This window comes from Artemia sp. Qi Xiang Cuo, chromosome 17 (genome assembly GCF_049724085.1).
Source record: "Artemia sp. Qi Xiang Cuo chromosome 17, ASM4972408v1, whole genome shotgun sequence".
Taxonomy (NCBI): domain Eukaryota; kingdom Metazoa; phylum Arthropoda; class Branchiopoda; order Anostraca; family Artemiidae; genus Artemia; species Artemia sp. Qi Xiang Cuo.
In genome coordinates this window covers 12243744-12268062 of record NC_142810.1, presented here as the reverse complement: position 1 = coordinate 12268062, position 24319 = coordinate 12243744, and the positions used below count along the sequence as shown (strand labels likewise).

At 34.4% G+C, this 24319-nt stretch overlaps 1 protein-coding gene across 5 annotated transcripts in view; it reads left to right on the top strand.

Annotated features, from left to right (window-relative positions):
• The first annotated feature begins 1334 nt into the window (after positions 1 to 1334).
• Positions 1335 to 24319, top strand: part of LOC148941896 (putative G protein-coupled receptor No18) — a 68787-nt gene continuing 45802 nt past the window's right edge. The window contains exons 1-3 of one of the 5 annotated variants that reach the window (XM_089103025.1): positions 1335 to 1469; positions 11205 to 11259; positions 18539 to 18692. In XM_089103025.1, coding sequence (XP_088959151.1) covers positions 11238 to 11259; positions 18539 to 18692 — 176 coding nt within the window. In that variant the 5' untranslated portion in view covers positions 1335 to 1469; positions 11205 to 11237. Of the gene's footprint in view, positions 1470 to 5493; positions 5557 to 11204; positions 11260 to 13478; positions 13578 to 17275; positions 17370 to 18538; positions 18693 to 24319 lie in introns of those variants that run through there. The other 4 variants (XM_089103026.1, XM_089103028.1, XM_089103027.1 and 1 more) reach the window with 4 other exon arrangements.

Here is a 24319-nt window from a genome sequence, read left to right as displayed (position 1 = left end):
ACACTGAAGGATGCTTCTTGTGTTTTGATTTTAGGTGGCCAAGCAACAACCGTCAAAAGAGCAATTTAAGGCTAACGATCTTGCTAATATATTTTAATATGCTTGCCAGTTAGATGCGAATTCAGCTTGCAATCCACGTTACATAGCACGATACCTCAACATCTGCCAGCAATAGAACAACGTTTTGCAACATGCGCTATTTGTGTATGGAACATTCATTTTAAATTGCGGTCAAAGTCATAAAGCTACTACATTGCTTTTGAAAGTGCCTTATTTAATACGGGCAGGTATGCACGGGAACTTCGGTCCCATACCTAGCACCCGAGGATCTTAAACTTTTTACGATTAAAGAAAAACTGGCATTTTCCAAGTAAAAGCATATTTCTAACTCTTTAAATTGCTTCACCCGTTTCCGAATGCTCCCCCCTGAAAAAAAAATCTTGCATAAGTACTCTTCAGCTTGTTTCAAATTCGCGCTTTAAGGAACATCATATAAAGAATGTTTGGCGGAATAGGTCCTCTGAATCTGGGACGATCTTTGATAACTCGTGTTAAGAGCAGCACATTCAAAACACACTTATTTGAAACACTGCCGAAAGACCCTGAAAATGAGCCCTATTTTCCCGCATTAATTTCAGGGGAGGATAATTTCCTTCCCTCCCCTCTTCAAAAAATTGAAATGCCGGGGCTCTGTATTCAAGACCATAAATTTGAGAAAAACATGCACCGAACAAGAGGGAAAATTATTTAAGGCGATGTCCAAATAGAGTGTTGTATCAGTCTTGGCCGGTCTCCATCACGATAAATGAAAGTTCAAATAGGGATAAAATCCTTTTAATAGACAATGTTTCACGAACGGTGATAGAAATTCATAAGAAATACCAGATATTTCGGTCACATATACAGTGTTATCACTGTTTGTGAAGCGCTGTCTTTTAAAGGGATTTTTCCCTATTTGAACTTTTATTTATCGTCATGGAAAGGCAGTGTGGTCTCCGAAATTATCTAGGCCGGTCTCCTTCTAGAGGAATAAGTGGCTACCCCCCCCTTTCTAGACGAGGCTGCAACACTGATTCTGGCTGGCGCATAAATATAATGTTTCTTTTGCTGAACACGTAGCCCGAAAATAGAGCATGTTTTTTTTAAGTCTTAAAATTCTTAGCGATGAATTAACTCCTACACTTCTAAATTTAAAGGCAACACTCAGGTTTTCCATCGTGGGTTTAAATTACGGGTAGGAACCCATCAACAAAAAATTATACTAAAATTTAACAACGAAAGTTCATCCAGCTTTAAGTGATACGTGAAAAGCTTCTTCTGGTTTCGCGTGTTTCTTGAGACCACTCCTTGCGGTCTTAGCTGAGATACGGGTACCTTAATCTCCTCAGTTTTGGAAAAGCATACCTTGAAGTTAATTCGGAAACAAATCTTTGGATTATTTCTTGACTGGAAAAATATGAAAGATCCAGGTAGGTTTTATTGAATTCATCCTGGAGCGGCTACTGAGTTAATGTTAGGGGGGTACCATCGAAGCTTAGGCTCACCCAGTGGTATTTTTGACACACTCCATTTAATTAGTGTAACTCTCGACCTTCTAGGAGGGAAGGGGGTACGTACGCCAAAACTACACCCTGGACCCATCTGATTAGTTTCATAACCGAAGCTTTTTAATGAGAAGGGGGAGGGCGCAGACATGTGTGGTTCTTATAGGAGTAGGGGCAATCTATGAAGGAGTTGGGTTAAAAATGAAACAGATAATTTATAATGATGGGTTCTCCCAGGAGGAGGAGGGGTACTTTCGGCCAATATCGAAGGGGGAGGGGGCTTTTCTGTGATTCCTTCTTTGGTCAGGCAACGAAAGGGGGGTCAAAGGACTCCCCAAAGGGTGATCTTCAAAACTTTTTTATGCTATACCCGTTTTCTGTGTGTTTACGGGTATCACAGAAAACGGGTATCATTAAGATTAAATTTTCGGAAGATAAGTGTGTTAAAGCAAATTTCGAATCACAAATCTCAGTTTAGAAAAAAAAACTTTGAAAATCGGGTTTTCAATTGGCTAATTAAGACCATAAGACTGCAAAAGTTTTTTTTGAAAAAATATTTACTTTTACGCAAATAAAATTGTTTAAGACTTTTCTATGCGTTATTAACACTAAATAATACACACGAAGCACAAGAGAATGTGGGTTTCATCCTATTAACTGAACGCCACTGTGAAAGCCCGCCCAAAATGATTGATCTTTATTCGACATTACCTGTTAATTAATTAATATTTAAGCTGTTATACTACTCCTTTTAAGGGGTTTACTACGCCAAAACATATATGTAAAAAAACGAAAAAGGGCGTTTTTACGTTTGTGAAAAGAAACGTGTTGCTGAAATTATGATTAAAGGGGCTGCAACAGGACTGTGCCTAGGGCATGGTTGAGGGCATGCAAGGGCTATGGAAAAAGGGCTTCTCATGCTTTCTTATGCTTTCAAATACCCAAAAGATGTGCACGTTTTAATGTGATAGGCATGGGGCAGAAACGCTCCTAAGGGGTCTGGTTAAGCGAGCTGAAATTTCAGGAGGGAGTAAAAGTTATGTTTTTCTTAGAAAATTTTTAGTTTTACATAGTATTGGAAAGCATGACACCTTAATATATTTTCAGTCTTCTAACGGGGGCCTAGGTTAAACCCTATGACGAACTCCCACGATTTAGTGGATTTACTAAAAAGCATAATGATTACGGGAGCTTGGATCCTATGACTCTCCCCCCCCCAACCAACTTTTTCTCTCTAAACTAGCTAAAAATGCAATTTTGCCATTGTTTTTCATGACTATTAAGTGATTTTGTGGTACTAACAATTTATTGTGACCCTCTGTGCATGACAAAGACAGATAAAGACGAAAAAGAAAAAAAAAGAAAGAAAACGACAAGAAAATGGAAAAATTGGAATGATGGAAAAGGACGCTGACAAAAAAAAGAAGAAAAAAAACACACAAACTATGCAGAGCCTAAACTTTTAAAATGCCAAGGACAGTGAAAATGCAACAGGATTATTTTTATTTGTTAAGTGGGTACTGACACACCCATGTATGTCTTTAAAAATTCGGAAAAGCTGAGATTAAATTCATAATGGAAAAGACCTGCATATGCTGATATGCAGTTTTGGTCGTATCGAAAGCCAAATTTAGAAAAAAAAAGAAACGGGAAAAAAACAGCAAAAAATGAGGTAAAAACAGATGGAATCAGAAAGCTGAAGAAGGTATAGCTTTTTTAAGATTAAGCTGTTTTGGGATTAAAAAATTACTTTTTGAGTTTTTCAGACGTAAAACTTTATAAAATTTAAGGTATTAGCCTTTCTTATTTTGTTAACGATTCAACATGGCAACACTGACAAAAAAGTTGCATAGCCCTAAAAACATGGTTTTTTTCAACAGCCAAAAGAAAAAACAGAAAATTGCGGTTTTAGATGTGAATAGGCTTAAAATGGGTGCAGTGGTAAAAATTTTTTATTGTAATTTCCTTGGTTCTTTAAGGGTTATGGGGAGTCTCTAGATACAACAGTAAGTACTTGAAAGAAGACAAATCAGCGGAAAGTAAACAATTCCAGTCGGCAAACACAAGTGACGGAGTTATCCATCTTTTGACAAATGTCTTTCAAGCCCCCTTAAGTATCCTCAAAATTTATGAGAGTATTTATTACTTATGAAGCAATTTTAAAATCCACTCACTATTTAAATTTATTAAACATAGACAAAATGTTTGTTGACCATAATTATTAGTGAATAAAGACAGTGCAAAAACATGTCCACGGCTAAAATATGGTGCCACAGGCGAGAAATATGGTGGCAGTTGAACTGCATGGCAGTGAAGGCTGAATGAACACTAAAAACTTACAAGATTGGAAACTGGCACTAACTTCGACAAAAAAAAATCAACGCCATCTAGTGTTTGGCGGCACTTGACAGTAATAATAAGAACAATTAACTTAATTTATGTAGTTGGTCAAAATACCGTATTAATAAACGTCTGATCTCGGTTCCTGACAAAAATACGATTACAAATCCTGAAAAAATGCTGAGTGTCGCCAAACGCTAAATGACATTGAGGTTTTTTTCGTCGACTCGAGCACCAGTTTCCACTCTTGTAAGCTACCCATACTCTGGTGCAAACTATCGTACTCTTTGATGGACACAGTATCAAATTATGTAATTGCAAATAGGTTTCCGAAATAAAGTATGATTTAAGTAAATATTATTAGGGTAAACTTAAATTGGCGGCATTAAAAACGAAAGTTCTGAAACTAAAGATAAACTTAATAAAATAAAAGTCTAACTTTCATGCATTAATTAAAAAAAAGTAAAATCTATCAAAAAAGTATTTTATAAAAAAAACCATGGTTGCTTTTTGAAAAAACAAATATGGCCTAGATAAGTTATCTAATTTGAAAAATAATATTTAAAATTCAGAATGGAAATATCCAAACAGCAAATTCAGATCCACCAATTAAAATTAAAAAAAATAGCGTCTAAAATTGCTTAAATAAATAGATGGACACAGCATCAAACTATGTAATTGCAAATAGATTTCTGAAATAAAGTATGCTTTAAGTAAATATTATTAGGGTAAACTTAAATTGGTGGTATTAAAAACGAAGGTTCTGAAACTAAAGATAAACTTAATAAAGATAAGTCTAACTCTCATGCATGAATTAAAAAATTAAATCTATGAAAAAAGTATTTTAATAAAAAAAGCCCATGGTTGGTTTTTGAAAAAACAAATATGGCCTAGATAAATTATCTAATTTGAAAAATAACGTTTAAAATTCAGAATCGAAATATTCAAACAGCAAATTCAGATCCACCAATTAAAATTGCTTAAAAACAATAGCGTCAAAGAAATATAACCGTCCTAGCCGAGTGGCTGGCGTAGCGCGATAGACTTAGACCCTTTGTCCGTGAGGACAGGGTTCCGAGTATTGGTTTCGCTGTTTATTTTGTATGAACAGGGGTCAGTGGCCTGACTGTAAGCTCAGCCAGAGTCGACCCAGCTCTAAATATGTACTTGGAGAAATCTGGGAAGGGCAAACAGGAAGGGTTTGCGAAAACACAGAATGGCTGGCCCTTATTCCTAGTAAGCCTAGTAAGAAACTATGCATATTCTCAAATTAAAGAAATAAGGTAAAACGTTATTTTGGAAGCAAACCCGTGATATTTTCTTGCTCCTTTTGGATTTATTTGGGGTTTTATTCTTTAAAAAGGATTGTTGATTCTAATCTAAATAATTTCAAGGAACTAGGCTAACTAAAAATTGGCAGCGTAGCTTTAACCTTTGTCTAATAAAAGTGAAATTAAGATGTTACTGCTTGTCATATCTAGAAAATGGTTCTTTCAGACACACGGCATCGACGTTTTGTTAACGAAATATGAAACAAAGGGCTTTATTTCCTCAGCTTGTAACACTACTTTTAGTTACATATGGCTAAATGTAGGATCTTTAACCCCGTTGTAGCATCGCTAAACAGGATTTTTACTTGAAGGGTTGCATTCTTCTCGTGTGAATAATTTTGGTACGTCTAGGGTTGCTATTTATAGTGAATATTTAGTTAATGTGTTGCAATTAATTTTAAGTGAATTCTGGTTTTTCTTAGTCATGCCGCCCTGATTTCAACTCCTGTTGGCGCTTTTTTGATTAATTTCATTCTTTAATTTTAGTTTGTAGTATTTTCAGCTTTTTTATATATATAGTATTTTAGTATTATATATATTAGTATTTTATAGCTAGCAACTTGCTAGCTAAAACTCAATTTCAACTTTCTTTGAAATATGATAAATTGTAGGTAGCATAACATATATTTATTCCAATTATAAATTATACTATAGTTTACCCCCCCCCGTATGTGCAAATATATAGCCCAGGTTGTATAATTCCAATGTGTTTTTCATTTTCTTTCTCTTGTCAATATTAATTCCATTATGGGTTGAAACGAGACTGACACATGGAAACATGGTTGGGAAATACATAATTTGAGGTTATAAACCCACAATTACATTGAGGCTGTTAAAAAGGAATGTCAAGAAAACAGCTCTTACTTCATAATATGTAGACAATTTTAGTTAAAACATTTTGACCACAATTATGCTCCCCCCCCCCATTTTCAGTTGTGAGCATTTTTTGGCACTGCCTTTATTCATTTTTAATTCCCATCAACAATTTTTTTATCTATGTTTAACAAATTGAATAGTGACTGGATTTCAAAATATGCTATAAACAAAACCTACGCTCATACTTTTTGACGGGTTTAAGATTTGGGTAGGGAAGGGAAGGGTTCAAAGTGATCTGAAAGACATCTTTCATTGCATATTTTGAAAGACGCAATGTGTCTTTCAAAGCTGACTCCAAAAATACTAATTACCACCGTCTCAATAATGTTCTCCAAGGCTCCCCAATGCGGCCAATAGTCCTATGCTATTTACAAGACTCAGCTGATTTTTATTGCTTTTTTAATTGACTTCATTTACCATTATGAGCCAATTGTTAATGACAAATAAAGGTATTGTTTTAGTATTCCAACTCCTCACATTAAAACTATGGGAACTACTTGAAAACATTCTAAAATATTTACATATATCATTCCTAAATATGTACTGCTTTGCTTTATACCCCTCCCCCTAATAGGCAAATATATACCCTATATTATATACACTCCAAGGGCGGATCCTGGATTTTTTTAGGGGGGAGGCAAAATAGGTTGGTCCGATAAACTTGCGTTAGAAGCAAGTTTAATTAACGCAAACTTGGGTTAATTAACTAAATTACACTACTTTAGACTACGTTAGGGGGGCACATACCCCCCTCCCCTGGATCCACCACTGATACACTCAATGATACCCTCAATGATTATATACACTCAAGAAATCGTTTCTTCCCCTCTTCGGCCTCTGTTTTCTGCTCGACATAGATACTCGGTTGTTCAATACTAACCACGGCCAAAAAAAATTTTGGCCGTGGAAAAACTAGTGTTTTTTACTCTTGCACATACATGACCGTAACTCAAAAAATGATTCAAATGGAAAAATTATTTCTGCTTCATGTGACTCAAACAAATTAACTCTAACTAGGTTGAAAAGAAATGAAACCAAGTTTAATCTAGATCCATTTCAAAATTCAAATTATCGCAAATTGAAACGCTATACTCTCAATGAATTGGCTAAGTACTAAATACAAATTGACTAAAATCTATGGAAGTTTGAATAAATACGAGGTTGCAACTTGGTTTACCAGGAAGGGATTCCATGGCTTTTCTCTAGTGGCTCATACTTAATCTCCTTGACTTCTATCTTACCCTGGAATATTCACAGTAGCATTAACTGTGGCATCCATTGACACAATTTAGGGCCGGGCAAAATTTATTTTGCAAAATCTAGGGTGAGGCGAATATGTCATTTCTTCAGTTTTAACAATGAAAATGCCAAAAACGGGCATTTTTCAATGAAAATATCCCCAAAAAAGGTGGTTTTCAAAATCAAAGGGGTAATGATTGTAGGGGCGCATGCTTCTTCCCAATTGACACCAACGGATATGAATAAATAACCTTAGCTCCAAGATGAGATTTTCCCACCCATCTCCATTGCTTCTCAAAAAATCTCATGTTTATGTGAATATGAATATTCATCTTCAAATTATTTGAATAGAAGACCACCCAAGTGACAAGCAGAGATCAGTAAAAGAAAAATGTTGCAGGGAGGAAAACCTGGAATAAATTTTATGCCTGTTTCAGTCGTTTTCCTTAGTGAGAATTGCTCTTTTTGGGGTTGGTATTTTTTCCCCAGATGTTTAGGGAATACTTGCAAAAGAACGATAGTTATCGTAGGTTATGCATTTATTTGTTATCCAAAATAAAGACAAAGGCGACTCTATAAAGAACAAAAATGATCAACAAAAAAAAAGATATTGCTAAAAAACACATAAAAATATGTTTAAACAAAAAAGAATAGGCTAACCATGGGGAAACCAAAACAATGGTTTATTAACATTCAAAAATTAACTGGTTTCAAAAGGATCTCAATTACTAGTTTTTCAAGCCTGAAAACAGCATCAATAGCCTAGAACCATGACAAAATCTTACTTTTTTTACGACAGCAAGGGCAAAAAAAAGAAGTCATGTAACAATAAAAGATATTTTCCGTTATACGTATACCACTGCAAATTAAATCCACTTCAGCGAATTTACATTTAAATTCGGCTCGTGATTATGAGCACATTTTCGGGGGGCATTTTGGAAAAATGCATTTTGGAAAATGCATTTCTTCTGGAAAAAAATAATAGCGTCTTATTCATTTCTGTAGCTATCTGCTTGACGAAGAAGGTTGATAATACAATACAAACAGACTCCAACAAGCAGTGAACAGGCACTGACCAACGCTGTGAAATAAACTGTACCAGTTTTCCGAATAGAATTATACCACAAGAGGTTAATTTGTACCATCTGAACTGCAGGTTAAATATTTGCCGTAACAAGAAGCAAATTTTGATAAACAATATCTTGAACAAATATCCAAGCAAGAAAGGAGCAAGTAAAGCATAAATATACAGAAAAATTGGTGCTTTTCTATTAACCGGGCTCTTTTATATAGTGCTAGTTTGGTTAATTCTAATGAAATGAAATAAAAAACGATGAATATGAAATAGTTTAGAAACAAATTTGGGCTATATATTTGCACATTAGGGGGGGGGGAATCATAGTTCACTATATATGAAATACGTAACCTAACCTAGATACCTTCTCCCCCCCTAAACCCCAAAAAACAACAATTTAAATACAGTTCTTGCCTTTGTTTATATTCCAGAAGGCAACGCAAACCTGTTTTCATCACCCGTCTCGATCTATTTCGTGACTGGTATGTATTGCCGTATTCAAAAGAGCCCGGTTAATAGAACAGTACCGAAAAATTTGTATTGTACCAAAATATTTTCAAATATCGCATTGTACCAGGACCTCTAAATTGTACCAAAAACGGCACAATTTTACCGCGTTGACAACGCTGGTACTGACCATTGACTGGCTCAGCGTGCGTGTCGGTGCGAGCCTTGCTTATCGTGTGGGTGTGTTTTACTTAATCCACAAGTGTCTGTTTAAAAATATATATTTTAAAGAGTAATGTAGGTATAACAAAGATAAAAAAAGATGAAGATCCTCATGAACCATTGCTGGTGCTTAGGGCGTCGAATCGACGTTTCAGTTGCTGGATGTTTTTACAGGGACAAGTGGCAAGCTTGTCGCCCAACCTTACTGCAGCGGGGATCGAACCTTGGTGCTCTCTATTGGCAAGCAGAGCATCAATCCACTGACAGATAACAAAGAAGATCTAAAAAAATATGTTTATTTCTGGGCTTTATTCACCTAAATTAAAAACCTTCCAAGGTGACAAAAAGGTCCCTAAGCTAGAGTTTTTGAACCTGCAAACCTAGGCATTACCCTGTCGACATATTTAGTTTGAAAAAATATATATATTTATTGATGTATTTATAACTACATAAACCTGTTAAAACAGTTAAAACAGTGGATTTGTCTTGCCGAGTAAATACTGAAAAAAATAAAGGCATGAATTTTTGGTAAATGTCTAGAAATTTGTACTGCCACTCCCACATTGATTGATAACATATAATATGCGCAGTTTATAATCATTATTTGCTAATTTGTTAAAATCGTATTACTTTGGCTCAGAACTGTCATAAGCTTATTTTCTGGAGGAACATATAGCGTAACTGTTCGTAATCTTGTACAACCATTATTTCTGTATCTTTATTTGCAGTCAATGCTAGCTTATATTGAGTTTCATGCCTTCTTCCTTTCAAAGGTCAACTGAGAACAGGTTTGGTCGAAATATGGTGGAGCCAGGAATGTAGGCAGGGGGTAGGGGGTTTGACGCCTCCCTGAAATGTTTGTCCGACTCTTAAAAGCGTAATAAAAATGAATATAAGCAAATTTTTTGATGCGTCTTTTAAATTTTTTTTTGTACACCCCCCCCCCCCCGCACGAAAAAAATCCTTTTGTAACACTCCCCCATCTTCGAAAGAAATTCTGGGTACAATCCTGGACCTGGTCATCCCACTAAATTCAAAATTTTCTCGAGTTTCTAGGTAATTCTAAAAAAATATAAAATAAAGTTTGTTTTTTTTATCATTGAATCCCCTCCTAAAAAAATTCCTGCTTATATACACGAATGGATTTCTACGCACAAAACATAGAATAATTAATTTTAATCTTCTGTTATGCTTAATTAATGTGTCGTGTCATTCTTTGGTGCTTACGTGTTATCCTTTGTTATATTTCATCCTTTGTTATGTTATATTTCATCCTTTGTTATATTATATTTGATCCTTTGTTATGTTATATTTCATCCTTTGGTGCTAACGTGTTATCCCGACCACACTCAAGAAGTGAAGTCAGGTTAATCATAATTACATAAACCTAAAAATGATGCAAATATAATACTTTAGTAACAAACTTATGGAAATCACGAATGAGAATTGTTGAAAGCAAGCGGCCCAGAACTCATTATGTTAAATACCTGACATAACCTGACTACCTTTATATCTAATTAAAATATACCTGTATTCTGCATAGTAGCTTATCTCACTCAGGCTAAGCTGATTATCTGAGTGTGCACAATAACGCCGGTTTTAAATAAATCAAACGTATCAAACTTCTTGAATGTGGTCGGGATAACACGTAGCCTAAGTACCCATCCTTTTTGTCAGATCCAAATATTAAGCTTTTTATTATTTGTTTATATTATTCTTAATTTATCCTTTTCAAATTAATTAATTTGTCCCTTCTATTTGGCTTAATTAAAATATGCTGTTATTCTTATTTAATTTTCTATAAAATTTAACGTTTATAGAAAATTAAACTATAACTTTTTCAGCTCTCAATACTACTTGATTTTTCTTTCCTATTTTCCTATTTTTATTTGTTACACAATCATACACCAATTGATTGATGACAGAAAATCTGCGCAACTTGCAACCATTATTTGATAACCTGTCAAAATCCTATTGCATTGCCTCAAAATCTAAACTATCATAAACTTATTTGTCAGGAGGGAGGGGCAGCGTAACTGTTCGTAACCTTGTGCAAGCAAAGTTGCTTGAATATGTCTAATCACAGTTCAATACTAGCTTATATTCTGTTTCATGCCTCCTTCCTTTCAGACGTCAATTGAGCAAAGGATTCATTGAAATACTATGGAGCCCTACATACATTATGGTATGTTTTTATTCTTTTTTTAATCAACTCAAAGCGTGTTTTTATTCTTTTTTCTTTAATTTATATTAATCAACTCAAACTTTGTTTTACAGAATTCTTAGGCTGGACCCCCCCCCCCCCATGGGAACGACTCCTGTTGTAGCCATTAGATACTTTAATGCTCCTAATTGTGTATACTTACTCAAATTATGTGGGGAAGGGGTTTAAAGTCTCTAGTCTCTCTTGTTGGCTCTCCCTGTGATAAAGTCATTGCTATATTGCACAATAATTATTTATACATCAAAAACTCACGTTTGCTGTAAATTTAATTATGATTTTTTTTTTTTTTTTTACACGAACATTCCAAGGGTGCCAATTCACGAAAAAGAAGGGAGCAAGGATTTTTGTCATTTTTTTTTTAAAGATGCAAAACATAAATTTTTAATTCTAGTAAGGGGGGCAGTCCCCCCTCTGTTGGATCGCATGGAGATTTGATTTGAGCAACCCTAATCCCCTGTATGTACATGGAAGATAATAAGTATTAATGATATATATATATATATATATATATATATATGATATATATATATATATATATATATATATATATATATATATATATACATCAAAAACTCATTTTTTCTGTAAATTTAATTATGATTTTTTTTTATTTTTTTTTTTTTTACACGAACATTCCAAGGGTGCCAATTCACGAGAAAGAAGGGAGCAAGGATTTTTGTTATTTTTTTTATAAAGATGCAAAACATAAATTTTAAATTCTAGTAAGGGGGGCAGTCCTCCCTCTGTTGGGTCCCATGGAGATTTGATTTGAGCAACCCTAATCCCTTTCATGTACATGGAATATAATAAGCATTAATGATATATATATATATATATATATATATATATATATATATATATATATATATATATATATATATATATATATATATATATATATATATATATATATATATATATATATATATATATATATATATATATTGAAAAATTCTCAGAGGTATCTTGGTGCCCCGTTCCAACACCAAAATTCTTTTGAATTTATGGGAAATTTTTATTCAAAACATCAACAAAGTTTGTTTTATATTACCCCCCCCCCCCCCCGACAAAAAATTTCTTCGAACGTACCTGTTCTAGTCTTTGCAATATTAATTTCTCGTACCAGTCCGCCAGTCACTTCTCCAAATTTAAAAATAGAATTTAACAGGAAGAAACCGGCTCATCCAAAGTTGTTTTAAAATTTGATCAGAATTTTAAAATATAACTATAAGTTGTTTTATAAGTTGTTTTAAAATTTGATCAGAATTTTAAAATATAACTAAGGTCCAAATGCAGATCCATTAGTAACAATCTGCATTAGGATGAATAGACACAATAATAGTTATATTTTGTGATTTTTATTGTGTTAGTTTGACTATTTCAAATGGCATTTCAATTAAAAAGGGATAGCACTCAGTCTAAATTTCCTAGGAAAATGTCTATTATGTTACTGGCAAAGCTGGATGAAGTAGACTCAGGTATTCCTCGTAGCCCGATTAACTCTCGAGTATTGATAGTGGCTCAGCCAGGAAGGGTCGAGAAGTCCAACTTCCTACCCTCCCTCCCACTTCATTAAAAGACAGTGTTTTGAATTTTTGACTTTTTTTTTATCACAACAAAATACAATAATAGTAATAATAATAGTTTGTATGTATGTATATATATATATATATGGGGTTATTACCATCCAAACGCTAAGTAACCTCGTTGTCACTTCATGAATAAAAAATGGAGATAAGCCCTTTATTTCTGGAGTTGATAATATCATACAAACTTTAAGCTGTAATTTCTCAAACTTCGTTTTTGTAACTAACGTGTTTTGATCTTGGATAACCAGATTTCATAGATTAGATACACAAGAAGGGACAAGTGCCGCCTGCAGAAGAAATATATCTATCAAATACGAACTGAGAATGTATATTTAATTTGCATACAATTTGTTGATTGATTACTTAAGCATTTTCTTATAGTGACTTTTTTTCTTTATTTTTTACCATATTTTTGTTGCTTTGTGGCAGTGCATTTAAATTTGACTCACCGAGTCTTCATTGGAAGTCACGCTGGGGCCGCATGCTGATAGAAAAAGAAAAAAAAGTGTCATTTGAATCCAAAGTGTTTCCGCTAGTAAGATACGCAAAATTAGCTGATTTGAGCTTACTCCTCTAGAAGATGTAATATTGGTTAACAGCTCCTGGTGTGAGAAACTGGGAACTCAAATCCAATTCGATTTGTTCTTGTACCAGTATAAACAGACTAGGATTGTTTCGAATTTGAGCAAGGTCTGTTATTTCGAATTAGTATGATTTCGTGATGTTTCTGGAAGAAAATCAAAATATTTCTAAACCCGTGGTTTTCAGCTTAGTGTGTTCGCGAAGTTCAAATTTTAGGAGAGAAGTTTTTTGGGTCAATCCATATTTTTATTCGAATTTAATTCATTCTTGTATCGTTGTACCTAATTGAACAAATTAGGATTTTTTTTGTGTTTGAACAAGGTTTTTTATTTCGAATTTGTATAATTAAAAAAAAATTCTTAAAAAAACTGAGATGAGCTGTAGACACTCAAACCGTACACTTCTACTTCAGGTACACACCCAGGTTCTAAATTTGGTAAAAATTTACGATGCTGTAAGCTCACTCTAGACGGTCTGGAGTTCTTTTGGATATTAGAAATTACGGATATTATAATTATGAAGTATAGTATGGTGTGTGTTATTGCATGTGTGTTTAATCATGAATAAGATAATTTCGGAGACCACACTGCTTTTCCATAACGACAAATAAAAGTTCAAATAGGGATAAAATCCTTTTAATAGACAGTGTTTCAAAAATAGTGATATAAATTCACAAAAAATACCAGATATTTCGGTCACATATGCAGTGACCGTAATCAGTAGTAAACAGGGGCAGATCCAGGATTTTTTTTAGAGGGGGTCGCAAAATAGGTTGATCCGATAAACTTGCGTTAGGATCAAGTTTATTTAACGCAAACTTATGCTAATTAAGTAAATTACACTACTTTAGACTACGTTAGGGGGCGCGCCCCCCCAGACGACCGTGTAGTAAAACAGTTTTACTACTGATGACGGTCACTGCATATGTGACCGAAATATCTGGTATTTTTTGTGAATTTCTATCACTGTTTGTAAAACACTGTCTATTAAAATGATGTTATCCCTGTTTGAACTTTTATTCAAAATCATGAATAAACCTTGTTTTATCTACGATTTTAGTTGAGAGGAAAGAAGAGATTATTTATCCATCAATAATTAGAAAAAAAATTAAAACTCATTATCAAATAATCCTTTATTACCGTAAATTTACCTTCCATTTTCAATCAATTTAATTATTTATATCCAAAAGAAAATTTCTAACGTATTTTTTTAGGGTATCAAAAGTAAAGAAATCCTGATCCTGGTAGGAATAGGGGTGCAGGTATGAAAGGTGGTAGAAGGAGATAAGACTCATTTTACAGAAAAAAATAAAAGCTTCCAATGACCTCGAATGCCAAACCAACCGATAGTGTGCTGATTTTTAAAGCGAAGTCAAGTTTTTGTTAAACTACCATTCAACATAACGGTTTTTGATTACCAAAACGAAACTGACATCTGTGACTTATCTCGAATTCAGGATAAATTTCCTCTGGTACTGTCGTATTATCTACAACACACGCGCGATATTTTACAGCAAAGAAGCTAAAGAAACTAGTCAAACAGGTTTCTTTCAACGGACAATTCCTATGCTGAGGATTGCAAACAGTGATTTATCACTGCATTTACATTTTTTAACCTATGGTTTTTTGGGGTTTAGGGGCAAAAAAAGGTACCTACGTTAGGTTACATATTTAATATATGCTATGCTTTACCCCTCATCCCCTGATATGCAAATATAAAGCCGAAATTTGATTCTAAACTAAACTATTATATTTTTAGTCCTATTTTGTTTTATTCCATTAGCATTAACCAAACTTCACTTCTCGCGTGTGTTAGAGATAATACAACAGTACCATTACTTTCTCCGCATTAAACAAGAATAACAAGAATACTTAGATTTCACAAGACGATTTGCTTTATTCCCGGGACAATAATTTGCCTTCTGTAAGTACTATAACTTAAAAATAGCTGTCAAAAGTGCGATCTCAATGACCTGTTATTAACTATTCCGAAGAATGAATTATCTCGTTTACTTTAACTATGCTGTTCTAAAAATAAATTAGCATTAAGACATTAGGTACAATTATAGAATCAAACCCAAGTCCTTCAATTTTATCTTATATTGATCTCCATTTTTCGTCTCCGGTAGAAATAGACGTTTGATTTGCTTATCATCTTAATCCAGCGCAAGGGGGTGGCAATTCATGTATCACAGGTACATATAACGCTATTCCTCAGACTACACCAGCCACAACCATCATTTCTTGCTGTTCTTTCCCGAAATTACCTTAGATTTTATACTCAAGCTCTTGACCCTGTCTCCAACCTTTTCTGGCCCTGCTTTGTGGCAGATTCTTAGTTAGAAACCCCTTAATCTGGCCACAGAGTACTGAGAACTGCCCAAACCATTGCTTAAATGGTATACTAATTTTAAAATGCGTCATTTGCCATCCGTAAAATGTCCATCTAAGCTATAAGAGCATAAATACCAATTTAGCTGTCTCTTTAGTCAGTTAATCACAGTTGCTTCAAAAATTTCATCCGAGTTAGCAGACATAATATATTTCATGCAACGCATTGACCAAAAATAACTCTGGACAGTGTTGCCGCCAAGTTCTTATTTGACCTAAAGTCATCTGAAAAGTGTTTATATAGTCTTACGATCCTGAAAACGTTGCTTAATGTTCTAGAGGTCAAAGTGGCGGATCCAAAGGGTGGTTTTAGGGGCGTTTGTCACATTTCAGAATGTTGTAATTCGCAGTAATTATGGGGAGCAAAAACTGCCGATGAGGGAGCCGAATTTTATTGGTGTTCCCCGACATTTATTCTGTATCTTCCCCTGCGAGAGCCTGAACTCGATTTATTTTTATTTATTTACTTAAGAAGTAGTACTTAAGTCTTATATATAATACGTAAGGGCGTATCTAGGATTTTTTTTAGGGGGGTATTTTTCGGAGGGGAGGGGGTACAAAAAAATAAAAAATGTATCAAAAATTTGTATTTTTGCATTTTTTTTCTATTTTTACTGTTCGAACAATTCTTTGGGGGGAGGTCAAACCCTCTATTCCCTCCCCCTGGATACGGTCTTGATAGTCTGGTTAGAATCAGACTTTTAATTTTAAGAATATGTTTGTACTAAAAATAGAAGCAACCTCAAAAATGTAATTATTGCCAATAAAATAATGTTTTGGTGTGCATAGTGGAAAAGACGGGTCATGATCTTGTTTTGGGACAGTCAACATTTGAAATTTTCATTGAATCGAAATTACAATGAAATTAATTTTTTTTCGAAAGCAGCACTTCTTTTTTAATTAAGTTGTATCCACCCCGCGTTCAACATACCTCATTGCAATTGATTTTCATTACTAACAGTCTTTGAAAACTATTCCCTTTCAAAGAGAATAATTGTTATTGGCTGTCAGTGACGAAAATCAATTGCAGTAACATGGGACTTGACTCAATGTGGTCCATTCAGGTACTTTGATATACCTGTCATAATAAACATTTTGGATATATCAATACAAAAACTGACAACTTTCTCTTATGCCTAGGACACAGGACGGCTGTCTCGTTCAGATAGCTTAGATTGAAAGAAAATATTTCGGCCGGAATAATTGCTAAGGTGGCAACGCTGAACTTGGAGTCCAGATGTGTCCGCGCAATAATTTTGTCCATTGAGATTTCATGACCCGGAATACGAATTCTTTTTATTATTTGTATAGACTAAAAACATCTAATTATAAACCGAGTCAATCCTATAATGCAATCCAGCATATTTTCACATGCCTTGCTGACAGTAAAATTGACTAGTTTGCTGTTCGGTCTTGACATGACTGGTGTATACCATAAGGTGATAAGTACATGCCTGACATTGGCATCACATTGTATGGGGATACATCGACATCATCATGGTATACCAAGGTAATTATGGAAGACTAAAAGTGAATCCCGCCTCTAAGAAATGCCAATTGAACAGTCACCTCGTAATTGAATTTGTTCAAATTATCAACTGCCTTTCGCCGCGCACATGTACACAGGAATCCAGGCCCCTGCTACCCTGTTTTTTTAATTTCTTCGCATTTTCATTCAATTTATGAAATTAAATTTAGGTTTTACTCTCCTCTCCCGTTAAAATTTCTGTGTACGTGCCTGTGTTTCATTACATTTGAATTATAATTAATGTTTCAAATTCAATATGTTCGTCAAACTTAAAGCCCAAGTATTTCTCCATATTCAGGCAAAACACATTTTCTCTCTGTGTGTTCTAGTCAAAGAAAACAAAATATAAAAATATAAAGACTCGAAAATACTTATTAATTTCAGTTAATTGTAAGTTAAACTTTAGCTGAAGAACATACTTTACTTTTTTCTTATTAAAGAGAAGGAGGTTGCAACTTATTGCCAATTCTTGGCGCTTAAATTTAATCTTTTTTGCAAATCAAGAGATATAGGATGGATTTTTTAATATGTATAAAATTATGGATATATTCGAACGCAAATGCACTGTTTTGAATAGTTAACAGATTTATTACCTGTAATCACAGTATAGATATATTAACAATGGCAATTCTAAATAATGTGTGTAATGAACTCCAAAGTATGATGAGATTCCCCTCGTAAGCGTTACAGCTTTCTGCAAAGTTTTTATATTTGTGGCTGGTAATGCAGCAGCTCAGGCTTTTTTTTTCGGATTCAAAACATGTAAATCTGTTGAGAATCCAGTAGAAATACAAAACCGAATGGCAGTAAAAGCTCAACTTTACATTCAAAGCCGTTCCTAGGATTATGGTGCCTGGTGAAAGATTAATTACAGTAACCCCCTCCCGACTCAAATATATGCAAAAAAAAATATGTATCAAAGTGGAAAATATAGTCAAAGTGGGCAACATCCCAGCCACTTGCCCCCTCCCCCTTCCGCCACGACACCTGGAGAAGCTGCTCCAGTTACTCTCCCTATCCTTGAACGGTTCTGTTTGCATGGACCTAATACCAAGAGAAAATACTCATTGGGATCTCTTAATATGCATGTATATGTATAGGCTATGAACTAGGTGATCTTAACTACATTTTAATTTTTTTTTCTTTCTCAGATCCAACGTCTATGGAAGAAGAGGTAGCTTCTACCCTTCTTTCAATAGCAGTAGATGTTGTCCTGTCGTTGATTTTCCTCCTGGGAACAGTCTCCAACTCCATACTTCTTGTCGTCTTCTACAGAAGACCCTCATTGCGAAGTCTGTCAAATAGGTAAGCTAATATAATATTAATAGCAGCGCAATCATCAATGCAACATAAAGCTGTCTGAGAACGAGACAGCGCAAAGCTGTGCCAGTTTTTGATCATTCAAGGGTTGCGACTTCTAGAAGAAAAAGTGTGATAACAGGAAGGATGGAGTAAGAGTCGCCAGAATCTTCAGCCTTCCTATTTGACATCTGTGGATGCATTATTGGATTAGCCTACCCATCATGATTTACGAATCCTCATTACTGATGGAGAAGAAAAAGAAAAATGGGGAAAGCAAAGAAAACACAATGATCACAAATCATCGCTCAAAAAATGTAACTAGTATATCAAAAGTATGTTCGAAGCTAAGCCGCTTTTTATACGTTTTATGTCTTCAATAAACAACCAGGCTTTAGTAACTCCATATCTGGTTGATGTAGTGATGTTTTTACTCCAAATCACTTTATTTTATTTATTGCACGGTACTTTATTAAAGTTATTACCCCGAAATATTAGTTACCAGAATTCAATTTATTAGAATCAGCTGAATAGAATTAATCTTAAATTTATCAGTTTTTAAGTAGTGGAAGGGCAAATTTCAACCTCGTTCTAAGAATGATTCATTTTTTTTTATTTAGTATAAATTCAATAATCATATCATAAGAGCTTGTGCACTAAATCACTGAATTTAAAATATGTCTTCAGTAACTGTACGTTGAGAATTTTAGTTTTCATAATTTTAATGTTTTTGTTTGAAATTCGTTCAATATTTTTCTAGAACTGATGTTATTTACTATGAGAATAGTCCAAGTGGATAATCTGGTCTACCTAGGCTGAATTTTACCACGAGGAGACATTCTTCAGACTTCTGAAATAATTGCCAAAACGGATTGGCTAAGCTTTTTTCGAAAGGAGAATCAGCAAATAATGTTTAATCACACTTCGGTCCTCCTCATCCACATTCCTCTACTGACTCTCCCTTTGAGAACAACTTAGAAAATGGTTTTGAAAAATTTATCAAAAGTGTAGCAATTTCAGTTGCACAAAATGTTTATAGCGAAGAAATTATTAATCACTGTAATGGTCTGAAAATAAAAGGGATAATATGGGCTTTAGCGTTAGTCCTTTAAACACTGCCTTTTGTAGGCATTAGATCCAAGTTATATAATATTCTAATGTCTTTTGTGGCACATATTCGCTTGTTTGTCTGCTTTCATATTTAAAAAGTGACACAATTTAAGGACCTACCCTGGTCCTACCCTGGTCATGGCTACCCTGGTCCCTGGACCTGCAAGAATGAAGGGAATGCCCTTTGGGTTTCCCATAGTCTCTTTTGAGTTTTTTCATGTATGGAAAAAAGTACGAAGATTTGGTAGATGTTTTTCAAAGAAATTGCCTACGGATTGTTTTGGGTACCAGACGGTCTGACGGTATTTCAAACAGTAGGCTAAACGAAAAGTGTGGTTCAATCCCGCTTTCTAGGACTATAACGAGAGAAAGGTTGAGATGGCTAGGGCAAGTGCTGCGGTTGAAGGATGACAGATTGCCTAATATTGTTCTTTCGGGTATTCTTCTAGGGTCAAACGAAAAGCAGGTTATCCCCGGTTGGGTTGGAATATTTTACTGATATTACCCGAAAAATTTCAATTTTCTTAAGACCGAAAATGGAAGTGTGGAGAGATAATAACATTAAAACTAGATCTTGAAGAAATTGCTAAAAATGAATTTATACAGTGTGGTTCTGCAGAGTAAATTATATTAAGAAAGCAAATTGATTAAATAAAATAAACTAAAGAATAAGTTTTTCATCGCAAAACCCGAATAATTAGAATTTTTTGAAGATTAAAAATGGAAGTGTGGGGTATAATGACATAAAAACTCTACCTTGAAAAAACTGCATGAAATGTAGCTATATTTGTTTCTACAGATGATTAATATATAATAATAAATTATATTGATTAAATAAATCAAATAAAATTAACTAAAGAATAAGTTTTTTTCATCGCACTGCCCGGAAAATTGAAATTTTTTTTGTGATTAAAAAGGAAAGCATGGAAGAATAATGACATAAAACTTGATCTTTAAAAAAATGCATAAAAACAGTTATATAATATGATTCCATGGAATAAATTATAATCATAATAAAGTTAATTTAAAGGTACGGCTGTGTGTTATGGTCTAGCAGTTTTTTTGGTAATTTTAGGCGTTTACAGGTATTACAGAATAAGGCTGTCCGTTTGATAGGGGTGTACGTTAAAGAAACTAATAATGCAGTAGCTTGTTTTAGATAATTAAAAGTGATGGATGTGGGACAAGTTCGTGACAACCAGGCTGCGGTTTTTACTTACTAGTGTTTTCATGAAGTGTTTCCATCGGTGTCTTCAGATTTTTTTTTTGATGAAATAGTGATTTGCATGATAATTATACAAGGAATGCTAAAAATCCGGTAGCGGAGTATAGGATTGCAAATCTAACAGAATTTGAAATGAAATATCTGGGCCAGGGGGTAAGGAATTACCTCCCAGATAGTGTTAAAGCGGTTGAACACCATCATTTGTTTAAAAGGAAAGTAAAGAATTTTTTGTTAGGGGGGGGGGGGGAGGAGCCAGGATTCAGAGATTGAAGATTTATGTTATTATTTGTTTTCTTATGTTATTGTCTTCTTCTTTTTTTTTTCTTCTGTGTTTTCTGTGAATGTTGATCAGTATGCGTGAAAATGAAGTTTAAAATTGACTTAGAAATTTAAGTTATTTTTTAAGTTTGTGGAATAAGTTTGTGGTAACCGCCCAGTGCCAGTGCATTTTTGTCTTCTCATGGGAGGTTACCTATGGCTCATGTTTAACTAGGTCGTTTTTGTAATAAATTAATCTAATCTAATTGATTAAATATATTAAATGAACTAAAGAAAGTTTTTCTTCGTGCTACCCAAAAAATTGAAACATTTAGGACTAAAAAGAAGGAATCAGGGGGTGTAATTTGCTAGGGAGCAGGGAGCAACTGCTCCTCCCTGACCTCAGATCCCCCCCATTCCAGTTTCTTCCCCCACCACAGGTGAAATTTAGTTCCTCCAAAAATTTTGTCAGAACCAAGATAAGTCTGCATAATTCAAGCATCCACAGAAACGGGTCAGTTTTCTTTAACATCTATTTACCTTTTTTGTTACTATATGGCTCATTTTTCAGTTTTCACTGTCATTTTCACTTAATTTGCAAAACCTGGCTCCAACTCCCCCCCCCCCAGAATTTTGACGAAACTACGCCGCTGGAAGGCATGGGGAAGTAATGACATGCAAACTAGCTCTGATCTTTTAAAATGACGTGATGCAGTTGCACGATTAAGCCCTTAGATGGCATTGTAGCTGAAGTCATTGGAATCGTACGATCATCAAACAGTTCGTGGTAACGAACTGTAAGTAAGGAACGACCCGGCTCAATGGTAACCGAAACTCTAAAAAACGGAATTTTGATACCAATAGATACATCAAAAGAAGTTATAGAACCTTAATGAAAATCACACCATCATATTCAGCGTATCAGAGAACCCTACTGTAGAGGTTTCAAGCTCCTATCTACAAAAATGAGGAATTTTCCATTTTTTGCCAGAAGAAAGATCACGGATGCGTGTTTATTTGTTTTTTTTTGTTTTTTGTTGTTTTTTTCCCAGGGGTGATCATATCGACCCAGTGGTCCTAGGATATCGTGAGAGGGCTCATTGGAACGAAAATTAAAAGTTCTAGTGCCCTTTTAAGTGACCAAAAAAATGGAGGGCAACTAGGCCCCCTCCCACGCTCATCTTTTCCCCAAAGTCACCCGATCAAAATTTTGAGATAGCCATTTGGCTCAGCATGGTCGAAAATATTATAACTATGTCTTTTAGGATGACTTAATCGCTCGAAGCCCCCAGGGGGAGGGCTGAAAGTTATGAACTTTACCCAATGTTAACATATAGTATTGGTTATTGGGAAGCATACAGACGTTTTCAGGGGGAATTTTTTCTGGTAGTGGGGGATGGGGGTGAGTTGGGGGTTATATGGGAGGATTTTTTCATGAAGGAAGTTTTCATGGGGGAAGGGACATTGCTATGAAGGGGGTGCCGGATTTCCCATCATTATTTAAAAAAAAAATCAGAAAATAAGTATATAAAACAAGTTTTTCAACTGAAAGTAAGGAGTAACATCAAAACTTAAAACGAACAAAAAATATTAGCTATATGATTGGGTTCACCTTCTAGTCAATGCCTCGCTCTTTAAGCCAAAGATTTTTTAGTACTTTAATAAGAGCTATTTATTCTAATTAACGGCCTTTGTGATTAAGGGGTCATTTTTAAAGAATTGGAACAAAATTCGAAGTTTAGCTTAAAGAGCAAGGTATTGACTAGGGTTACGTAAGTCAATTTGTAAATTACGTCAGAACCAAATTTAGAGACAGCCATTTAGCAAAAGAAAAGTAAAATTTTTATGCAAATTTTGTTTACTCATTCAATGACGTCGAGCCAAAATAAAAGCTGCATTAACTAAAAAACGATCAGAAATTAAATAAAAAAAACAAGTTTTTTAAACTGAAAGTAAGGAGCGACATTAAAACTTAAAACGAACAGAAATTATTCCGTATATGAAAGGGGCTGTCCCCTTCTCAACGCTTCGCTCTTTACGCAAAAGTTTGACTCTGTCTCACAACTTTATTTTTTAAAACAATAAAAAACTTTAGCGTAAAGAGCGAGGCGATGAGGAGGGGACAGCCCCTTTCATATACGGAATAATTTCTGTTCGCTTTAAGTTTTAATGTAGCTCCTTACTTTCAGTTTAAAAAACTTGTTTTTTTTTATTTAATTGCATTCTAAGTCCTGAATAGCGTATCAATCGTAAGCGGTGGAACCGTTCTGAATATATTTCTTACTTCACAATATAAGAAATTGCTCTAAGATAGATAATAAAATAACTAACGCAATAGATAATAACAATTTAAAATAAAAACCATATTAAATAAAAGAATCCTTGAAGAGGTTTTTCAAGGGGTTGTTCGGAAAGTGATTCGATTTCGTTCGCTTGACGCGGCCAAACCAGCGCAACTGTTGGCTCTTAATTTTTATTTGGAGGCTTTAAGCGGAGTATTTTCTTAGGCCCACTTCCACAACCTTGCGATCAGTATCAATGTTTGTAATTCTACCGATTTTTCAAAAGATTCCCAATCCTTTTCCCAGAAAAAAAAGAACATATCAAAACTGTTTTTGGTAGAAAATCACCGAGGTTTTACTGATGTTTGAAAAGGAAAGCGGAAACGCTGGTCATTGTACACGAGAGAAAGAGATATTTATTTTATACCAAATAATAGCATCAGTGTTAAAGGCCACTCCAAGAAATAAAGAACTTGTCCAAGGAGTTAAAAAAACACACTAAAATAATACAAGACAAAATATTCAACAAAACAACTAATACAAATACCACATCCTAATTGGCATCACAAAGCTTACAACTAAACAAATTCAACTTTACTATTATAATCATACCCCCAATAGGTCATAATTATCTATTTGGTTATTTATTTGCACTCCCCCCCCCCAAAAAAAAAATCATGCTTGTTAAAAAGGATGTTTTTAATTGTTCTCTTAAACAAAGAAATATCACTAATATGTTTAATATGCTGATCAATATT